Source organism: Schistocerca gregaria, chromosome 11, assembly GCF_023897955.1.
Source record: "Schistocerca gregaria isolate iqSchGreg1 chromosome 11, iqSchGreg1.2, whole genome shotgun sequence".
In the NCBI taxonomy this organism is placed as follows: Eukaryota; Metazoa; Arthropoda; class Insecta; order Orthoptera; family Acrididae; genus Schistocerca; species Schistocerca gregaria.
Window position 1 is genome coordinate 68029951 of NC_064930.1, and position 20605 is coordinate 68050555.

Genomic DNA, 20605 nt, shown 5'->3' on the forward strand with positions numbered 1-20605 from the left:
GATTGAGTAGTCATGGGAGCTGTGGGAATATAATTGGCAGACAACCTGCTCAACCAAGTTGGGGGTCGCCAGCTCAAAAAAAAAAAAAAAAAAAAAAAAAAAAAAAAAAAAAAATGTAAACTCATTTCATGTCTGCACTCTCAGAGAAGTTATTTTCCAACTTTTCAATGCCAGACTTCAGGCAACGGCCATCTGTAATAATCGACCACATAATTCGTAATCACTGTGGATATGCTGAATCTGTGCTTGCTTTGTTTTATTCTCAGATGTATAAAGTATTGTCTGACTGACATTCTTACTGAACATGTTATCTCTGACTACGCAAATTTACTCCACAGTATTGTGTAAAGTGGTTTAAATTCTGCCAACAACTCGCCTCGAAAATAGAAGTTAAGGTTGTTAAGCGAAACACCAAAACAAGAAGTGTTACTGTACAGAATGAATGTCCAAAATACGTTGGAATATTTTTATAAATGCGCCTTTAAGTTGTAGAAATGTGGTTGATAAAATAATGAAAATTGTATAAGTGGCAAGAGTTTTTCCTTTGCAAATGAACCTCATTAAAAAAAATTAGATTTATCTGCATTGACTATATTGCAAAGTATTAAAATTGACCATAATTTTATGAACGGCGACAGCATCATAATCAGTCTTGTGTACATCTTGTTTGTCATCAGTCTCTGGCAGGTGAAAACCTGTTTTGAAACATTAATAAGACATTTTAAATAAGTTCCTTTGTTTTTAAAGTCATGAGCAGTTGTGGACAAATGGAAAACAGAAAAATTGCTAGGAAGCCAATAGAAACAGCATATGATGAGATGCAGGATGCTGATATGAGGGGGGGAATCAAAGAAACAAAATGCAGTTAACGAGATGTGACTCATTGAGATAGGCAGTTCTTACATTTAAAAGGTACTGCAGCTTATGACAACAAGCTATGACAACCACGTGTTTGTTTATCACTTTGCTTATTATGCAGCACTAAATAGCCTTATACCCTTGTTAATTGGGTATGTTAGGTGAGCCGTGCTGCTACAAAAAGAAAAAGCTTTTTCTCTGTGCATTGCTTTACACATTAGAAGCAATGTGAATGAATTAGTTTGTGACATACAGAATGAAGTTCTGGGTGTTCTGTGGCCCACAGAATGAAGTTATTTTGGGGGAGGGGGCGTATTTACAGTGTATGAAGCCTCAGATAAGTCAGATTGTGAAATTTAACTAAAAGTTTGAAACTATATTTCAACATGCATAGTGTACTTCAATATTTCTTTATTATTCATTAAGTATCTGTGTTTGTATGCCCATTCAACAATCCTTAAAAAGTTTTAATGCAGATTTAATGTTTACTGACTTACCTGTAACTTTCTGATCAATAGAACACTTTTTTTTGTTCATTTGTCTTCAACACATTCAAATCATCTATAACTTCAATAACAAGAAGAATTGTGACAAATATTAACTGTCAGTGTCACTTATCCATTTTAGATACTGTGATATTTGTGATCTGTCGGAGGCCAGGAAGGTACATTCAACAATGCATTTGTCATTGTGATGTTTGACAGTATGCTTTCATTTCATATTAACACAGAGAGAGAATTCTGAAGGGATCCATCATAGAAGAAAACCTAAATCATTTTCTTTCACTGGTGGTGTAAAGTGAGTTGGAAATTATTGAACTTTAATGCCTAGGGAAAGAGTTAAGACAAACATATAGGAAAGAAATCGGACTTTGGCGTGTTACAAGGGTAGAGTCCATACATTTATTGGGAGATGAAATGGGTAATGACCAAAAAAAAAATGGTTTCACGGACGTGCGATAGTGTGTGTAACAAGTGCAGCCTAACACAGGAAAAAATGACTTAATAATTTCTGACGTGTCAGACTATTAGTATAATTTATCAAATTGCCTATTACAGCAGCACTAAATAGCCTCATACCCATGTGCATTGGGTATGTTAGGTGAGCCGTGCTGCTACAGAAATACCAGCTTTTGCTCTGCACACTGCTTTACTACTGTAGAAGCAATGTAGATGAAATGCTGTGTAACAAAAATAATTGTTAAGATAGGGTGTCCAGAAAGTAGCTACCAGGTGCATATACAGTAATAAAAAAATGTCACTACTAACGTGTTAGTAAATTGAGAGAGAGTTGTTAGTAGAGTTTTTGCTGTGTATAGTTACACAATCTACAGGGAATACGTTGATAGGTGGGTGAGATTACTTGGTGCTTAAAGCTTTACACTCTTTGGAAGATTTCAATATCAAATCGCATACAATCACCACAATTGGCAAGTTCATTGCAAAGGCATCAATTGTCAAAAATAAACATTTTTCAGGTGAGTGGGAGAAATATTCAGGATCATTTAATGTCTTATTCTAAATCATATTTATTTATTTTACTGCAGTTCACATTGATGTGTGTATTCATTGCAAATCATTTTACACTGAAGTACCAAAGAAACTTATATGGGTATGAGTATTCAAATATATATAACAGGCACTGTGATTGACATTGCCTATATAAGACAACAAGTGCCTGATGCAGTTGTTAGATCAGTTACTGCTGCTACAGTGGCAGATTATCAAGATTTAAATGAGTTTGAATGTGGTGTTACAGTCGGCTCCCGAGCAATGGGACACAGCATCTCAGAAGTAGTAATGAAGTGGGGATTTTCCTGTACCACCATTGCATGATAGTACTGTGAATATCGGGAATCCAGTAAAACATCAAATCTCCGACACCGCTGCAGCGGGAAAGAGATCCTGCAAGAACGGGACCAACGACGACTGAAGAAAATCATTCAACATGACAAAAGTGCAATGCTCCCGCAAATTGCTGCAGATTTCAGTGCTCGGCCATCAGCAAGTGTCAGTGTGTGAACCATTTAATGAAACAACATCGATATGGGCTTTCGGAGCCAAAGGCCCACTCATGTACCCTCGATGACTGCACAACACAAAGCTTTACGCCCTGCATGGGCACGCAAACATCGACATTGGACTGTTGATGACTGAAAACACGTTGTGTGATCAGAAGAGTCTCACTTCAAATTGCATCTTGTGAATAGACGTGTATGGAGACCCTGCATGTCAGCAGAGGTCTGTTAAAGCTGGTGGAGGCTCTGTAATGGTGTTGGGTGTGTGTGGTTGGATTGATATGGGACTCCTGATACGTCTAGATAAGACTATGACAGGTGACTTGTACGTAAGCATCATGTCTGATACCCTGCACCTATTGAGGCCCATTGTGCATTCCAACAAACTTGGGCAATTCCAGCAGGACAATGTGACACTCCAAAAGTCCGGAATTGCTACTGAGTGGCTCCAGGAACACTCTTCTGAGCTTAAACACTTCCGTTGGCCACCAAACTCCCCATATATGAACATTATTGAGCATACCTGTGATGCTGTGCAACATGCTGTTCAGAAGACATCTCCACCCCCTCGTACTCATATGGATTTATGGTCAGCCCTGCAGGATTTGTGGTGCTCCAGCACTACTTCAGACATCAGTCAAGTCCATGCCATGTCATGTTGCAGCACTTCTGTGTGGTCGCGGGGACCCTACATGATATTAGGCAGGTGTGCCAGTTGCTTTGGATCTTCAGTGTATACCTGTAATGTTACACAATCAGGGCCAATTTAAGACCAAATAACTCAAGTGACTGCTTGGGATGCTAAGCAGAGAGGGGTACCTCAGGCCCCAACTGCAATATCTGTATACAGAACATATCATAATTAGTAGTGAAAACTGGCACAAGTGAAAGAATATGATCAAAATGGGCCTGCAAAAAACCATTCATAGAATAATTGCAAATGTGTGGTTACAAGTTGCCACAGACTTCAGTCTGAAGTATTGTCCTGGTTAATGTAAATATGTTCAAAATTTAAACTTTTCAATTAAGCCCTTACTTTATTAGGCTTATATTTCACCCAATGCCTAACTTAACTCTTAACGCATGAAGTCCTCTCTCAGGCCACATGGAAATTTTTGAACTTGCACTGAGTTAAGTTCTGGCGGAAAGCTTCTGTATCCCCCTACCTTTCTTAACTTGCTAATCCTACCATGTTTTATTGTCGGTTGCATTGTCACCTTCTTTGTATGTCATTGACACACATTGGGGTTTCCTAGATCGTGCCTCATGAACTATGTATCTATTTTCTACAGTGTAGTGCAAAATGTGTTCATAGGAATGTGTAAAATTTAATTATCGAGAAAGAACTTCAGGACAATGGTGATAGGCATCTTATGTTTTTCCTGTAAAATATGTAAAATTGTGGGGTAAAATCAAATGTGTTCTGACAATGACAGATCCCCAGTGGTGAGATTAACTTTTTGAAACCATCTGTATGGTGATATAGGTTAAGATACCAAGTGTCATACTGTGCAGCCATTCATCCTGGTGGCCTCGTTAATGGGTAACAAACGAAAAAACAATTTCAGGATTTTGCACGACATTCAGTAATTTAAAAAATTAGTAGTATTTTGAAGACTGGTTCTGTAGTGTAATGGATAGGGTAAGGGCCTCACATGCAGGGGGTTGTGGGTTCTAATCCTGACAGATATTTTAAGTTTTTTTGTTTTCAAATATTTTATCAGTGACTTTTATATATTTTTATTCCTTTTTCACATTGTGTTAATTATTGTACCATCTTTTTCATTTGCTCCCATTGTTCTTTTTCCATTTGGAATCTTTGTTCATGTGATTTTAATTAATTTTATCTATTATATTTAATTTCTTTCATTTTTGTTCCTGTCATCCTATATTTTCATCTGTTATTACCCTCTTTAGTTAAATTCGTCATTTTGCTTGGATATCATTTCACTTATTATCCCTTCTTTTGGTTAAATCTCCATCTGCATCATTTTATCCATAGTACAATAGGAATTTGTTTGAAATGTTTGTATGACAATTATTACACACAACTGCAAATCTTACTACAAAAAACACATTTTTGACACCATTTCACAGTAAGCATAAAAAGATTATTTCATCTTTTGCCTTTTTAACTGATAGATTGGTATATTCACAATATGGTGAGTAGTAATTACTCCTTTCGTAATATTGAGTTTTTGAACACCACTTAAATAATGGCAAAAATAAAATTTATATAACTTACATTCAAATTTTCAAGTGATTTTTGCCTTAAATGTTGGTTTAAACATAGGGGCAGACAACACCTCTTAGCATACGGTACACAAACGTGAGTTAAAGGTTAACAAGTAATGCTATATCGACTACTTTAGCACATTACACAGTAAAATTTACTGTACACTAGTACCTGTGAAAAGTGTTATTCAAAGTGTCGTCCTCGCATTCATGTGCGATGCTACATTCGTGTCCACAGTGTTAAAAATTCTTTGAAACACCCCCGTATCACTTTGTAAATCTTGACAACATGGTCCAATTCACTGCTCCAGTTCTTCAATCCTATTAATGGGAGTGCTGTGTACCTCATTTACGAAGTGCCTCCAGACAGAAAACCCAGGTAGTTGAAGTCATGTTATCTAGGAGGCTAAGGTACAGACACCACTTGTCTTACCCATCTTGAACATATTGGCATGATAGATGTCATCGTACATTGACTCCAAAATGTGCTTGTGTCCCAACAATGTATGTACAAGGTTCTCTATCATTGTACTAGGTATGGTAGGCCGTGGTTGCATTTTGAGCCCAGTTAGATGGAAACTTAATTGAAAAATTTACATTTCATATACATTTATATCAATCAATACTGGAGTCAGTGCTAGCTGGTAACCACACATCCTCAGTTATCTCCAAAACAGTGCATTTGTGAACCCATGTATGCTGGAATATTTTTGCTTCTTTTGTCATATATTTTCACATCTGTTTCTCTTGTTAATTGTGATACATTCTGTATATACAGGGTCTCTCTCCTGAGAGTTGTCAGTCTTATTTTGTCTGGTGTTCAGCAGATATTTACAATTTCATTTTTGCAGTGTGTAACTGGTGTCGGCCCAAACAAATACTGCTCATCCCATCTTTCACGAACAAAATTATTTTTGAAGTGGAATTCTACATGTCCATTTGATAGAATGGCCCCAATTTAGTTTAGTGTGGTACCCGTTTTACTGGCATGCGTTACCAGGGACTGTATAACACCAAGAATAACAGACAGTACTCCAGCAGCAGCAGCAGCAACAACAACAACAACAACAACAACGCCCTGGCATGCAATGACTGCCACCACCAGGCAACAGCACCAAATGGACACATCCTTTGAACACTGAGTGCCCTACAAAAGATGCGATGAGCTGACTCCAAAAACAAAATTGCAAAATATCTGCCAGAAGATCAGGAGAAAATGCACCTGACAACTCTTAAGTAGGGACAACAGATACAAAACAAAATTATAACATTTGTCGTGAAATACATAATACATCTCACGTGGTGCAGTTATTGTTATTGGAAGCCACTTCACTGACAAGCATGTCAGTTTAAATTGCTGCTGTGACCAGTAATCAAATGCAGCTCCATCACGAGGAAAGTTGGGATGCTATCTTTCAGTGATGGAGAGCGATAATTAGATTAATGACATTGATAAAATGAGTAAAATTCGAAGGAAGGCAACTGTCAGGAGTGGGGGCAGGAATATTGTGTGAGAAAATGTTCTCAAACTACTCCTGTGCACAATGCATTGCCTTGTATATTAAAAGAAATACTTTGCAATTAAAACAGAAGTAAGTTTTTATGTTAGTAACAGTATTGTGATCACTATAGCCCAGTGACAATGCCACAGTTTAAAGTTCTTGGATATGTGTTAATTAGAATGAAACTTAGTTGAATGGTAGGGAGAAAAAAAATAGCTGTGAGGGCTTATTTACTGAATAAGAGCTTGTTGCAGGGCGACAGAGACGCCAACCGAGTCGAGGGGTAGCTTTGACGCTTCGGGGGCATTCCACGGAGGAACTCCCCTGTCTGATGACGAGGTAAGTCCCACTGCACACAGTCTTCTCTTAACTCGTCAGTGAGAAAAGGGGAACTATGTACTTCCCATTTCTACTAGTATGGTACTTGTTACGCCTCTCTTTCAATATTTTTGGTTGGAGGATAGCTAACTATTTTCTGGAAGGCAGCTAACACAAAAAAATATTACCATTGGCTTCGTTATTGCTTTGACATAAAGTTCAGCTCTTCTCATTTTACTGATGCCTGTATATAATGTTTTCAACTATATCAAAGTTTGCTCGATAGACGTAATTAACATAGCCCATACTTTTTCCTTCAGACATGTAACATTATAACAAAAACAAAAATTATCAAAGTGCAGTGGATGTGCAGCGTCCAGAAGTTAATCTCGTTATTATCTTTGGACAGTGTGGTAGGTAAAGAGTGGCTAATTTTTGGCCCGCATGAGAAGAAATTTGTTTGGATGGGGTCACTCACTCCATGTAGAATGGTAGGGTTCAGCAGAATCAGTTCTTACAAAAATACTAAATAATTGTATGAAAACTTTAATATACCAAAGTACGAAATGTAATTGGCATATTTACCCGATTATAAGATAACCTTGAGTATAAGACGACCCCCAACCCCCCCCCCCCCTCCCTCCTCCCTTTTATATATAGCAGTACCTTGAGATAAACTTACAAAATTACAAACTTTCTCTACCTGAACAGTTAATATAACCTAATTTCATGTATTGATTGTCTACATTTTGATAATACAGGGAGAAATAAAATATAAAGAAACTGTTTACATTAATTTTTATCTTCACTGCCCTTTTTGTTTACTTAGACTGTAGTCTGTCGTCATCATCCTAGTAGGACAGCTGTGATATTTATATCTCCATTGTCACAGATGTTTGAGTGTTTCTTCCGAAAATGTTGCAATTTCAGTTGGACCTGAGAACACCGCTGACACGCCCCCAATTGGTCCCGTCATACCTCATGAGGAGAATTAACAATGTTGCTGCATGAACACACATGTACGCCACTGGCCCCTATCTAGACTTTTTGCATATCCTGCAGAATTGTGTGCTGTTGTTGAGTATTTGTCCAATTTTAAAGTCAATTCAATTCCAAATGCCAGTGGATTCGGACAAACTGCAGTTTAAATGTGGTAGATATTCATAAAAAGCTAATCTACAGGCTGATAATTATTGAACTGTATGGGGGAAAAAAACATAAATTAGTTACAAACTATGGCTTGCACAGACTTTATTCAACATGTAAACGTCGCTACAGATATTTGGATTTAGGTTATGACATTTCCTAATGCAAACCAATCAGAAGCTATGATGCTTTTGGGTAATTTAGTTAAATAATTGTCACCCTGTATACAGTATACATTCCCATGGTTGGCAACAAGATGTAACTTCTGCTCGCTCACAGCCAAGCCTGTTTTCACGGTGCGCTATTCAATATTCTGTGGTGCTGTTCTTGAGCTACAGTGAAACATAGATGGTAATACCTTCCATGGTGCAGATAATGCGTAACAAGAGCAATTAATACATAAATAAAAGATCTGAATCACGATTCAGTACAATTGTCAAATAAGAGATTTAGTTATGCCTTTTGATACTATCTCCAAAATGGGTCTTTGTGCAGTTATTTTTTTCTTGTGATAACAATTGCAGTCAGTTTAGCAAGACTTATTTCGTTTTTTAGACATTGAATTCTGGATTTTCTTTCTTGTTTCATCTGAATGTCATCAGTTTGATCTAGATCTGATCAAAAGCTGGTAACGTTTTTCTATGTGAACAGTGACGAATTCTCATTTGCAATCCAAGTGGCAAATAGTCACAGTTTATCCTCATAATCATCTTGGACAGTTTCCAGCCTATGGCTGGGTCTGCTTGGAACATAAGCCTCTCCATTGTCTTTTGTCTTGTCACCATCTGTCTGTCTTCACCTTGGTCCATTCCTCTCCTTTTTACTGGACACATTCCTCCACTCCTTTCAACCATCTCTCTCTTGATCTTTCTCTTGGTGTTATTCCTCCTGGGTATCCTCTTCTCTTCCATTCACTGAACATGCCCATACCCAGCCTTGATTTCTCTATCTCCTCCTGTAATGGTTCCACCTTCATTAACCCTCTGATCCTGACATTTCTTAAGCTGTCTATCTTTGACACTCCAGCCCTGTTCTTCAAGAATTTCTTCTCACTAGCTTGTATTTTGCTTTTGTCTCTTCCTTTCATAACCCAGGTTTCGTGTGCATATGTCAGGATCGGGACTTAGTATGACCAATATATAACCTTTTTTCTGACAGTTTCTCAAAAACAAATAAATAATGTATAAACATTGACCTCGGCAGCAACCTAGTGAATTATTAAACTTTATAACTGACATTACCTGTGCTCGTGCAAATGGTAAGAGTGTGAGTGCCAGTGTCCATAGTTTAGTGGCACTGCACAGTTGTTCATTACAGTTGACTGTAGGCAAGATAGTTAATGCATGGGAGTCTTGTTTTTCTTGTCACAACGCATCTTATTAATACTTGCGTTTCGTTGTTGTTCTCTTATGTTCTTGAGTCGTAATACTGTCTGATTCCTTTTGTGTGCATGTAAAAAGGTAATGTTACCCTCTTTCCAAGCTTTGGTAAACTTTGTCACATTATCTTGAGTTCTGTCCCTTTGCTTCAGACCAGTCAGTATCTGTGTTTGATGAAGATGCTATTGCGAACATAAGTAGGTAATACCACCGTGTGCCTCCACCTTTTAGATGGCACTAAAACAAAAATGACACTGATTTGTTTGTTAATTAGGAATTAGCAGCCATTTAAGTAAGCTGAATGTGAATTTCACAAAGATCACAAAATGCAGCATTCTTCAGTGATTTGGTTTTTGCCTTTGCGTGCGAAAATGGGGTGAGATAAAAGTGAAGTTTTATGCTATTAGTAGTGACCTTTCACCATCTGGGACAGCAGTTAGATATTGGTTCAATGATTCACAGATGATTGAACATCAGTTTTCAATAGCCCATGTCACCAAGTAGATGTGATTACAAAGAACTCACTCAAAAGGTCCGAGATGCAATTCTTTCAGAAGGTCAAACGGAAGTGTACAAAGTGGCGAAGGCTGAACCATGTTGTAGGGAACAGCAATTAATATTTTATGCAATAAATTGATGGTGAAAAAAAATCATCGGTCCAACAGTTGCCACAACTGTGTATAACATGTTGGGTAGAGCTCTCAATTTTATGTCATGTTTTTATCAATTTAAGTGAGATCTGAAGGTCTGTTTGCACTGTGTTGACATAGCCAATGGGACTTGGGTTTATAATTATATTCTGGAAACTGAGCAACAGTGAAAAAAGATGTCATTACTGAACCTACTCCCGAGAAGTTGAAGGCTGCCCGGTCAGTTGCAGTAGGTATGGTGATGATTTTTCTTATTATTTTTTTTATTTGAAGGGCATTGTACTTGTGTGATCTCTTAGAAAAATATAAATGGTGGACAGTTGTACAGGTAGATACGGTACCCGTACAACAACTAAATCAAAGAAATGTGACTGTTTGGAAGTGGAGAAAGGGCTGTTTCACCATTGCATTGTGCCTGCACATCTGTTTCGGAGGTGTCAACACATGAACTTCATTATGAATTGCTACCACCCTCTCGTGTTTGCTGGGACCGAGGGACGTGTTGCTGTGGTTAGCAAATGTGGACTGGGCAGCAGTTTTCCATGATTTCCCAAAATCACTCCAGGTGATGGTTCCTTTCGAGAACAGATGACCAGTTTCCATCTGCCTCCTATCATAATTTGAGCTGTTGCTCTCTCTCTCTCTCTCTCTCTCTCTCTCTCTCTCTCTCTCTCTCTCTCTCTCTCTCTCTCTCTCTCTCTCTCTCTCTCAATCGTGCTGTCAATGGGATGTTGTTTGTTGTTGTGGTCTTCAGTCCAGAGACTGGTTGGATGCAGCTCTCCATGCTACTCTATCCTGTGCAAGTTTCTTCATGTTCCAGTACCTATTGCAACCTACATCCTTCTGAATCTGCTTAGTGTATTCATCTCTTGGTCTTCCTCTGATTTTTACCCTCGGCACTGCCCTCCAATACTAAAATTCTGATCCCTTGAATGCCTGGGAACACGTCCTACCAACTGACCCCTTCTTCTAGTTGAGTTGTGCCACAAATTTCTCTTTTCCCCAATTCTATTCAGTATCACCTCATTAGTTACGTCGTCTACCCATCTAATCCTCAGCAGTCTTCTTTAGCACTACATTTCAAAAGCTTCTATTCTCTTTTTGTCTAAACTATTTATCGTCCATATTTCACTTCCATACATGGCTACACTCCATGCAAATACTTGCAGAAACAACTTCCTGACACTTAAATCTATACTCGATGTTAACAAATTTCTCTTCTTCAGAAATGCTTTCCTTGCCATTGCCAGTCTACATTTTATATCATCTTCATACAGTAATGCTGCATGCCCTTGGGAAAAATTATGGCTGTAGTTTCCCCTTGCTTTCAACCTTTCACAGTACCAGCACAGCAAGGCCGTTTTGGTTAATGTTACGAGGCCAGATCAGTCAATCATCCAGACAGTTGCCCCCGCAATTATTGAAAAGACTGCTGCCTCTCTTCAGGAACTACACGTTTATCCGGCCTCTTAACAGATACGCTTCTGTTGTGGTTGCACCTGCGGTATGGCTATCTGCATCGCTGAGGCATGCAAGCCTTCCCACCGACGGCAAAGTCAATCGGGTGTTAAAACTGTAAGTCTTTCTTCTTATGTAGTTGGCCTGGCCGCCTGCAGTTTCTTCTTGTTCTTAAATGGCCATGAACAACTCCAAGCAAGAGAATTCTGCTCAAATTAAGAGGTCATTGATGAGGCAGAGAAGTATTTAAGAGATCTTGTGAATTTCAGTTTTTTTATGAGTAATTTAAAGATGTTTGCTGTGTAATTATGTAATGGATAAATGCAGAAAGAAAAAAAAAACGGTTTTGGAAGAAGAAAATGGCATCTTCATTTCTAACACGGTTACTTATGGAACTACTCTTCCGTAATCATTGTCCCTAATTGTGTGTGTGTGTGTGTGTGTGTGTGTGTGTGTGTGTGTGTGTGTGTGTGTGTACATACATTCCTCTGGCCTTCTAGTGAAGTGTTGTTACTTTTTTCTTTCTGTTTTCTCTGTCCAATTTCTTGAAATAATTAAAAGTAACTTCATTATGTAGTTGCAACACCATTCTGACTTGGCAGAGATTTTTCAAAATAGCAGTGTTTGCCTGTTGTTTGTTGCAACAAGGATATCATTACTATATTGTGTATAGTTCTTGTTGTCTCAGGATGGTAGTGGAGGTCACAGTACTGCTCGTGGACAACGCCATTCTGCTCTGTCGGGAGATCCCGGCAAGAGGGCCGGGTCACCGCTCACGCAGCGTGACACTGTCCCACCGGGAGTGTCGCGGTCGGCATCACAGAACGGTATTGGAGACCCGGCAGAACGGCACATTCGACCAATGCAGGAGGTGACCAAGAGTGCTTCTACTGGCAGCGATTCGCCTAGGTAAGCGATTCAAACCAAGGTGGGGGTAGTACATATAAAATATATTCCATGATAGAAGCGGAAAGAAAGATTATGTGGAGTAGTTGTAAAGATACCTTGTAAGCAATCACATCCAATGGTTAGTGATTTTGCCCTGGTTTTTTGCATTGTTGTAGCACATTGAGGTGTGACAACTACGGTCTGGTAGGATGCGCCATTAAAACATGTTGGGAAATTATGATTTGAAGTCAGACTAAGACATTAAACCAATGATGTTAGTTAATTCACTGTGGGACCAAATGACGTCAGCTAGCGTCACGTTTGAAACCTTCCACTCCTGCATCCCTCCAAGCGTCAAGCATTTGTTGTTACTTTATTTAGACATCCAAAGCCCAACCCCATGCCTACTAAGTGTGTACCTATGGTCTCTGTAAAAACTGTTGTTGTTCATTCTAATCTCAGCTGCCTCTTTTATAATGGAATCCCAGTATGTTGACACATGAACCAAGAGTCTCGTGTTTTGAAACTGTATTTTTTGTCCATTTTCCAGGCAATGCTCAGCTATAGCTGACTTGTCAAGCTCCCTCTGTTTAACATGTCACTTGTGCTCGGTACAATGCTCCACAACTGTGCAAATTGTCCGGCCTATATAGGTGCTTCCGCACTTGCAAGAGACACTACACACGTCGGGCCCACGAAGAGCTGTGTCGTCTTTAACAGGGCGTAGCATATCTCTTACCTAAGGGGTAGGCCGGAAAAGCGGTGTCGGTCCATGTTTCTGTAGCCCATATTATAAGTTGCCGCTCATTGCCCCACAGTATGGCAGAATGCAGCTAGCTCGGCCTCTTCTGTCGATTCGCTAGTCGTCGTCCTTCGGCACCAGAAAGCGTTTGCAGTCTCTCTCTTGCTGTAAACATTCTCTCTGGACGCAGCTTTCGGGTGCTCCTATTCAGACTGTAGGTAGTGGTTGTCAGAAATAACTTTTGCTTTGTGTGTGAGCATGTTCAGGACTGCTTTCTTGTGTACAGGATGATGAAAATTATTGTCATTCAAATATCGATCAGTGCATGTTGGCTTCCTGTACACTGAATGACCAAGGCAGCCTCCTGCCTTCTACTCAACTAAATTATCCAAGAATGGTACCTTGCCATCCTTCTCCATCTCGATGTTATATTTAATGTTGGGATGGACACCTTTTATTTGATTGACGAACAGTTGCCTCCTTCCCCATCATAAATTTCTGCTGTTTTCTTGTTGTTGTTGTCGTCGTCTTAGGCACTTTTCTTGACACTTAGAAAAATTTTATGGAGTCTAATAATTCCAACAATTCTCACACTTCACTAAACTTTCTAATATATAGGTATTTTTGTAACTGTAATTACTTTTGCATCAAAAGCAAATGTGTTGCGGATTTTTGCCATTTGTGGCTCCGATTTAGCTATAATTGTGGAATTCACTACTTCTGGGTTGGGAAACATTTATATTGCTTTTGACAAATTATTACATCTGATTGGTTTTCCCTTAAGCTACTGGTATAGTGGGTCATTTTGTAAGTTAAATCATGTAGTTATTACATTCCCTGTATGTCTCCTATGGTCCACATTGGCTGATTTAGCTGAAAGTGTAGCAAACAATACTTCACTTTGTTGGGTGGATATATGGTGTCTTACTGCAGAAGTTCAGATCTGGTGTTTACTGGTAATTTTTTGTTATTAAAACTGTCCTGTAATCTGTTGTTTCATACCTTCAAGGGTTTCCTTAGGAAACCAAAGATTGACAAGTGTGGTGTCATTTTCCTGTTGTCAATTTTTACGGCATTACATATACTCCCTACTGTAAAAACTGTGTTATAAATCAGTATAAATGTTGGCATTTCCACACATCCGATATCCTGTCCAGAAGTGTCGCTTCTGTCTGCTTGGGGTGCTGTTGTCACTGCAGATAACAGAAACGAGATGAAGTGTCGCAACTGTTATGTTTCACTATTGCTTTACTGTACTTTAGACTGTGTGGTAATTCATCCCATAATACTGGATTTAAATTTTTTCACATATGACTTTTAATAAATATCACAGTTTCCTTATGAGCGTAATTAGAAAATCAAAATAATAATAAAAAAGACCTACTTTGTTGTGTTTTCAAGATGCGTAGGAATGTATCAATACCTGTATCTTCATTTCATCACAGTTCCTGGTGAGAAACGTGCTCAGTGAGATGTTTGTTCCTTATTTTACCTCGCCATCTAGACCTAAGTGTGCACCATAGAAATATTCTGCAGCGCCCTATATATTGCTCCTATAGAGATGGCGAATTAATTACAGTGCATTTAGAGGTGTGTGAGAAGTCGTCTTTCCCGTGCTCAGTACACAAGTGGGATGGCTAGAAACCCAGAAACCCTAAGGTGTGTTACTGTCAGAAGCTCCATTTGTCGCTTGTGCCACACAGGGTATGAGTCCAGCCATGGTTTAATAGTGTCCGGGGAACTGCATAAATAAGAAGCCAATGGCACAGCTAGAGTGATCTCAAAGTAGCTAATCACAGCTCAAGTTTCTGAATGTCCACTGACTGTTACTGCTTAAAACACTGACCAGCTCTGTATCCTCACCAGGCACTGTCCACCAGTCTGACTTGGTGGTCTCATTTAATCGCTGCGGTGCTGTCAGCAATGTGCTTGGTGGGTGGAGAGGCTGCAGTGTAAACATACCGTCAGTCTGTTGAGAACTCTCTGAATAGTTCACAGGCTGCTCCACTGCTGTAGAGTATTTCTTCATAGTATCAGAATTATCTTTTTCCCCAAATAAAATAATTTAGCATTAAAAGAAACATAAAAGATGATATTGTTCAGTTTTGCCCCCTTCTACAACGTCTTTTCAATTTGTCACAGGAGTGTAACATCGAGGAGCAAAGATCGATCTGGTGGCACCGAAGATGTCGAGTCGCGTCGTACTGCCACGGAAAAGCAGACACCACCACCACCACCGGCACCTTCGATCGCCCCGTCTGACAGGGGCAGAGAGAGGGAGAGGACCTCGAGCAGGCCCGACGAGGAGATGGAGCGAATGCGCGAGGTGGCGGACGACCTGGTGGCGAAGCTCATGGAGGACGAGGACCACCGTACGGGTGTGCCCCCACCCACGTCCGTCCCGCCCGGCAGTGACAAGTGGTACTACCGTGACCCGCAGGGGGATGTCCAGGGTGAGGCTTTTCACTGTGACTGCTTTTCTTTTGTGTTGTATAAGTCTGTTGTTAACTGCTCTTGCTCTTTGTGATTCCACATGGTACTCAGTCCATGTAACTGTCTTCCTGTATATCTCCTTCGTTGGCATTTACATCAGAGCACTTGATGTAGAAATGTATTCTCTGGCACCCTATTAACATGTCTCTCCCTCCCCCTCTCTCCCTCCCTCCCCCTCCCTCTCCCCATCCATCCATCCATACCCCTCTCACCCTCCGCCTTCCTCTTCCCACCTCTAATCTTCTGACTTGTTTGATGCAGCTTGTCACAATTTCTGTCTGGTTCCACTGTCTTCATCTCAGAGTAGCGCTTACACCTTACAGCTTCAATTATTTGTTGGATGGATTCCAACCTCTATCTCCTACAGTTTTTACCCTCTGCAGATCCCTCTACAGCTGTCAAATTTACTCCCCATTGTCTTATTATCCTGTTCCTCCACCTTGTCAATGTTTTCCATACATTCCTTCTTCCTTCTTTTCTGTGGAGTACCTCCTCATTCATTACATTCTCAGTATACCTAATTTTGAGCATCCTTCTATAGAAATACACCTCAAAACACTTCTGTTCTTATATCTTCTAGTTTTCTCCTATATTATGGTTCACTATCATAATGCTGTACTCAAACACCCAAGTCTGGAAATTTTTTATTCAAGTGAAGGCCTTTTTTGAAACTAGTAGACTTATTTTAGCTGGGAAAGCACTCTTTGCCTATACTATTCTGCTTTTCATGGTTTCCTTGCACCATCTGTCATGGGTTATTTTTCAGCCAACGTAGAAGATTTCTTTTAGTTCATCTACTTTGTGGTTCTAAATTTTGATGATATGTTTTAATCTCATTTTTGCTACTATTCATTACTTTCATCTTTCTTCATTTCACTTTCAATCCATACTTCGTGCTCAGTAGATTGTTTGTGTTGTAACATTTAAACTTGTAAGTCGCAACATTATGTAACACTTCTTCTGTATGCCACTGTTTTCTTATATCTTCACTTCTCACTCTGTTCCTCAAAGTTGACAACTTGGAGGGTAAAAATTTCTTTTGTGGACTTTTTATTCTGGCTTAAACCTTTTTGCCAAAGAGTCTCAAATTTCTCTCCAATCAAGTGATGCACCTGAACCCCACTGACAAAATTTCTTAGAGTCTTAGTGATTTTAGTTGTGTAGTCATTGGGCTGTCATCTAAGGCATGTTTGCTTGCTGAATACTCATACAGTTAAAATTACAAAGTGTGTAAAGACTGTCCGTGAAAGTCTACATTGTACGATAAAATTTGGAGTCTGTAAAAGGATATACACAGAGTATTTTCGTATATGGGACACTTGGTCTCCTGTAGTTAGTAACAGGGTAGTTGTTGCCAGGTGACATCTTGGAGAATCTCCAATATTTCAGCAGGTGTAAGACCTATCAGTTTCATGGCACAAAATCAGCAAGGACGTGCTGTACAAGGGAATTTAAAACCTTGGTTTGCAGAACATATGTGGATGGAGTGTGTCCATGCACAGCTGCCCTCCCCCACTCATCCCTCCCCTGTGGTGACACACACACACACACACACACACACACACACACACGTATATTTTGTCCATAGTGTTCACTGAAAGAGCAAGTTTTGATATCGGATTGTGAAATCTGACTTGTGTTGATATTCTATTTTAAAAATGTCCCTTTTTAACATTCTTCCCACTGAAATGGCACAACAGTAGGATATCGGGTTTAAATTTGGAAAGATGGCATTTCAAACTACCGCCCAGTCACCTAGATTTAAACTGTCTGCGATTGTCCTAAATTTCCTCTGGTGAATGCCATTATTCCTCTGAAAAGGAATAGCTAATTTCGTACCCATTCTATCAGCAACCCAAGTTTTTGCTCACTCTCTACTTATCATTGATAGGAGTTATGTTCCTTGCTTTTTTAATATTCCATTTAATTCGCTACACTTTAGTGAAAACCTCATTTCAGCATGACTTGGAAATTGTGAAATATGACATAGAAAATATACATAGTCTTGTACCTGTTCTATTCATTCAAATTTTTACTCTTTCATAATTTTATTCCTCTTTCAGATATTGTCTTTTAGTTTCCAAAATTTTCTCTTCTTACTTTGCATCAATGTTTTGAAGTTTGCATGCTGATCTCTGCAAATTATCTTTGTTTTTATCCATTAATGCATGGTTCTCTTCAAATAATAATGGCACCTGGGTATTTGGTCCATATAAATAATAAACAATAAGTATGATAGATCATATCTTTATGTAGTTCTCAGATTAATTTCTAATGTGTCTGTGCATTTACTGTGCTGTAAGTGGATTCAAATGTGTGTACGTTGCTGCTGTTACTAAATATTACTTGAGGGCTAAGCACCTCCAGGTCTTTCAGCTTATTGTTAGATAAATGTGCACTGTGCTTCATTTTATCTTAAATGCAGATGCAAGAGATCAAAATCACACACTCCAAAGTTCGCAGAATGCATCACGCCCTTGCAAAATGTGCCAGATTTTGTAATTCTCTTGAAACTGACAGCCTTTATCAATAGGCAAGAAGCAATTGTTGGTAAATTATTCTGACACAATGAAATGCAAAGTAACCATTATATTTCTATAAAAAGTGCTAAGCAGTTTTAAGCTTCTGTTTCCGAGTTAAGCGTGGAATGTGTTCACTGAAAACAATTAGTTTTTCATGGATGTAAAATTTTGTATATACAGTGAAACCTCTTTATAACGTTCCTCCATATAATGTTTTCCTCTATGTTACATCCGTTTTTTTCGGTCCCAACTAAAGGCCCATATAAACAATGTTAAAATTTCCTCTATATTACAGTTTCCTCCATGTAACGCTCATATTTTTGGAACCCTGGTCAAGTATTTACTTCTTTATAGCGTTTAAGTGACTGTATATAGATGCATCGTTTTCCGTTATGTGGTTTCACATTTTGCACTGGCTCGGAAAGCCCGCGCTCAGCGTATTTCATATGTCAGCGGCAAACCCCGGTCATGTGACACGTGACGCACATTCTGCTTGCGATCTTTTTGGCGCCATTTCAGTAGATGCTTTGTATTAGTACTTAGTAGAGTGTTGTGTGAGCTGAGCAGCAAACAGTTAGTGTGCCTAGTAAGTTTGTGTCTTCCATATAATGTTTTTTTAAAGCTTTCATCAGTGGACATGGGTGAAAAGCGGAAGAATATTTCTTTGGAAGAGAAGGTTTCTATTATTAAAAAAGTGGAGGCATCTCCTGGTGTGAGTAGCGCGGAGCTAGCGAAGCAATTGGGACTGGCCCCTTCAACACTATTATGAAAAACAGATTGTCAATAATGGAAGGGTTTGAGAATTGTGGAAATTCGAAACATATGCGTTTGAAACAATCGACTTACGACGAAATGGAGAAAGTTTTATTAACTTGGTTTCAGCAAGCACGTGTTGCAAACATTTCTATAAACAGAACTATTTTGAAGGAGAAGGCGCTTCAAATATCACTTCAGTTAGGAATGGACAATTTTAAGGCGTCCAAGGGATGGATTGATAAATTTCGACAGCGCCATGGTGTTGTGTACAAATCGGAATATGGAGAAAGTAAAAGTGTAGACGAACCAACTGTAGCTCAATGGATACAGACTCTCCCTGATCTGATACAGGGCTACAAACTGCGTGACATTTATAACTCTGACGAAACCGGCATGTTTTTCGTGGGGAAAATTGCCATGGCGGTAAGAAGAGCAAGGAACGTCTTACCGTTTTGTTGTGTACAAATGCTGATGGCAGTGAAAAACTGAAATCTTTGGTTATCGGGAAGCCAAAAAATCCGAGGTGTTTCAAAAACATTTCCACGTTTCCGTTCAAATATACAAACAATGCCAAGGCATGGATGACGAGTTTTACGTTTTCTAAGAGAATTTGACGCCAAAATGGGGAGTGCTGCAAGAAAAGTGCTGCTGTTTGTGGATAGATGTGCGGCACATCCACCAGACGTACCCTTTCTGAGAAATGTTAAATGTAATTTTCCAGCCACCCAACTGCACCAGCCGTCTGCAACCTTTGGACTTGGGCATAATACACGCCCTTAAGGTTAAATATAGGGCAGCCCTTGTAAAAAAGGCCTTGAATTTGATGGACCAAAGAAAACCAGGAAGCCAGCGAAGATCACAACTGAAACTGAACATTTTACAGGCAATAAATTTAATTATGTACTCGTGGAGGGAAGTAACTACTGAAACTATTAAAAACTGTTTCACAAAAGTGGCATTCTTTGAGAATGAGAATGTGATGGCAGCTCCTGTGGAAGAAGTTGCAAGTGATTTGCAAGAGTTTCGCCAATTAATAGGCAATGATTCTGTCACTTTTGAGGACTTTGTGGCTGTGGATGACAACGTGGCAACCACAGGAGTACAAAGTATTGAGGAGCTGACTGCAGAGAGAAGCTTGGAGAGTAATAGTGAAAGTGACAGTGACAAGGAAGCTGATCCTGTGCCCTCATATACTAATGCAGCTGAAGCCTTTGAAACATTCAGGAGGTACATGATGGCCCATAGACTTGAGGCCAGAACAGTAGTTCAACTTGCTCATTTGGAGCAAGAAATGATTGCCATAGAGTCTAGGAGAAACAGAAAACAAGCAAGCCTGCTTGAATATTTTAAAAAATCATAAGTATGTTATTTTCAGATTGCTTAGGTTCCTAGAGATTTGTGCAAATTTAAGTTCCATTTCATAATTTAATTATTGAAGTAATTTTTTTTAATCTGTCCCATTTACTGTGTTTTTATGTAATATGTTCAGTAAATATAAACAAAATTTGGCTCATATTCTATAATTGGGTCAACTGAAGAATGGGATACCACCTGTCATCTTTTGAGAATGATGTCAATCTTAAGAATCTGTTATAACTTTTTACTGTAAAAACTGATCCATTTACTATCACCCATCCACCT

The 20605-nt window shown here is 39.2% G+C and overlaps 1 protein-coding gene across 20 annotated transcripts in view; it reads left to right on the forward strand.

Moving 5' to 3' along the window:
• The window catches only part of LOC126295205 (GRB10-interacting GYF protein 2), a 169072-nt gene that overhangs the window by 45055 nt on the left and 103412 nt on the right, over positions 1-20605 (forward strand). For 11 of the 20 annotated variants that reach the window (XM_049987521.1, XM_049987524.1, XM_049987530.1 and 8 more), the window contains 3 exons: positions 6867-6951; positions 12237-12472; positions 15336-15646. In XM_049987521.1, the coding sequence (XP_049843478.1) occupies positions 6867-6951; positions 12237-12472; positions 15336-15646 (632 nt within the window). The remainder of the gene's footprint in view (positions 1-6866; positions 6952-12236; positions 12473-15335; positions 15647-20605) is intronic. The other 9 variants (XM_049987532.1, XM_049987536.1, XM_049987528.1 and 6 more) reach the window with 1 other exon arrangement.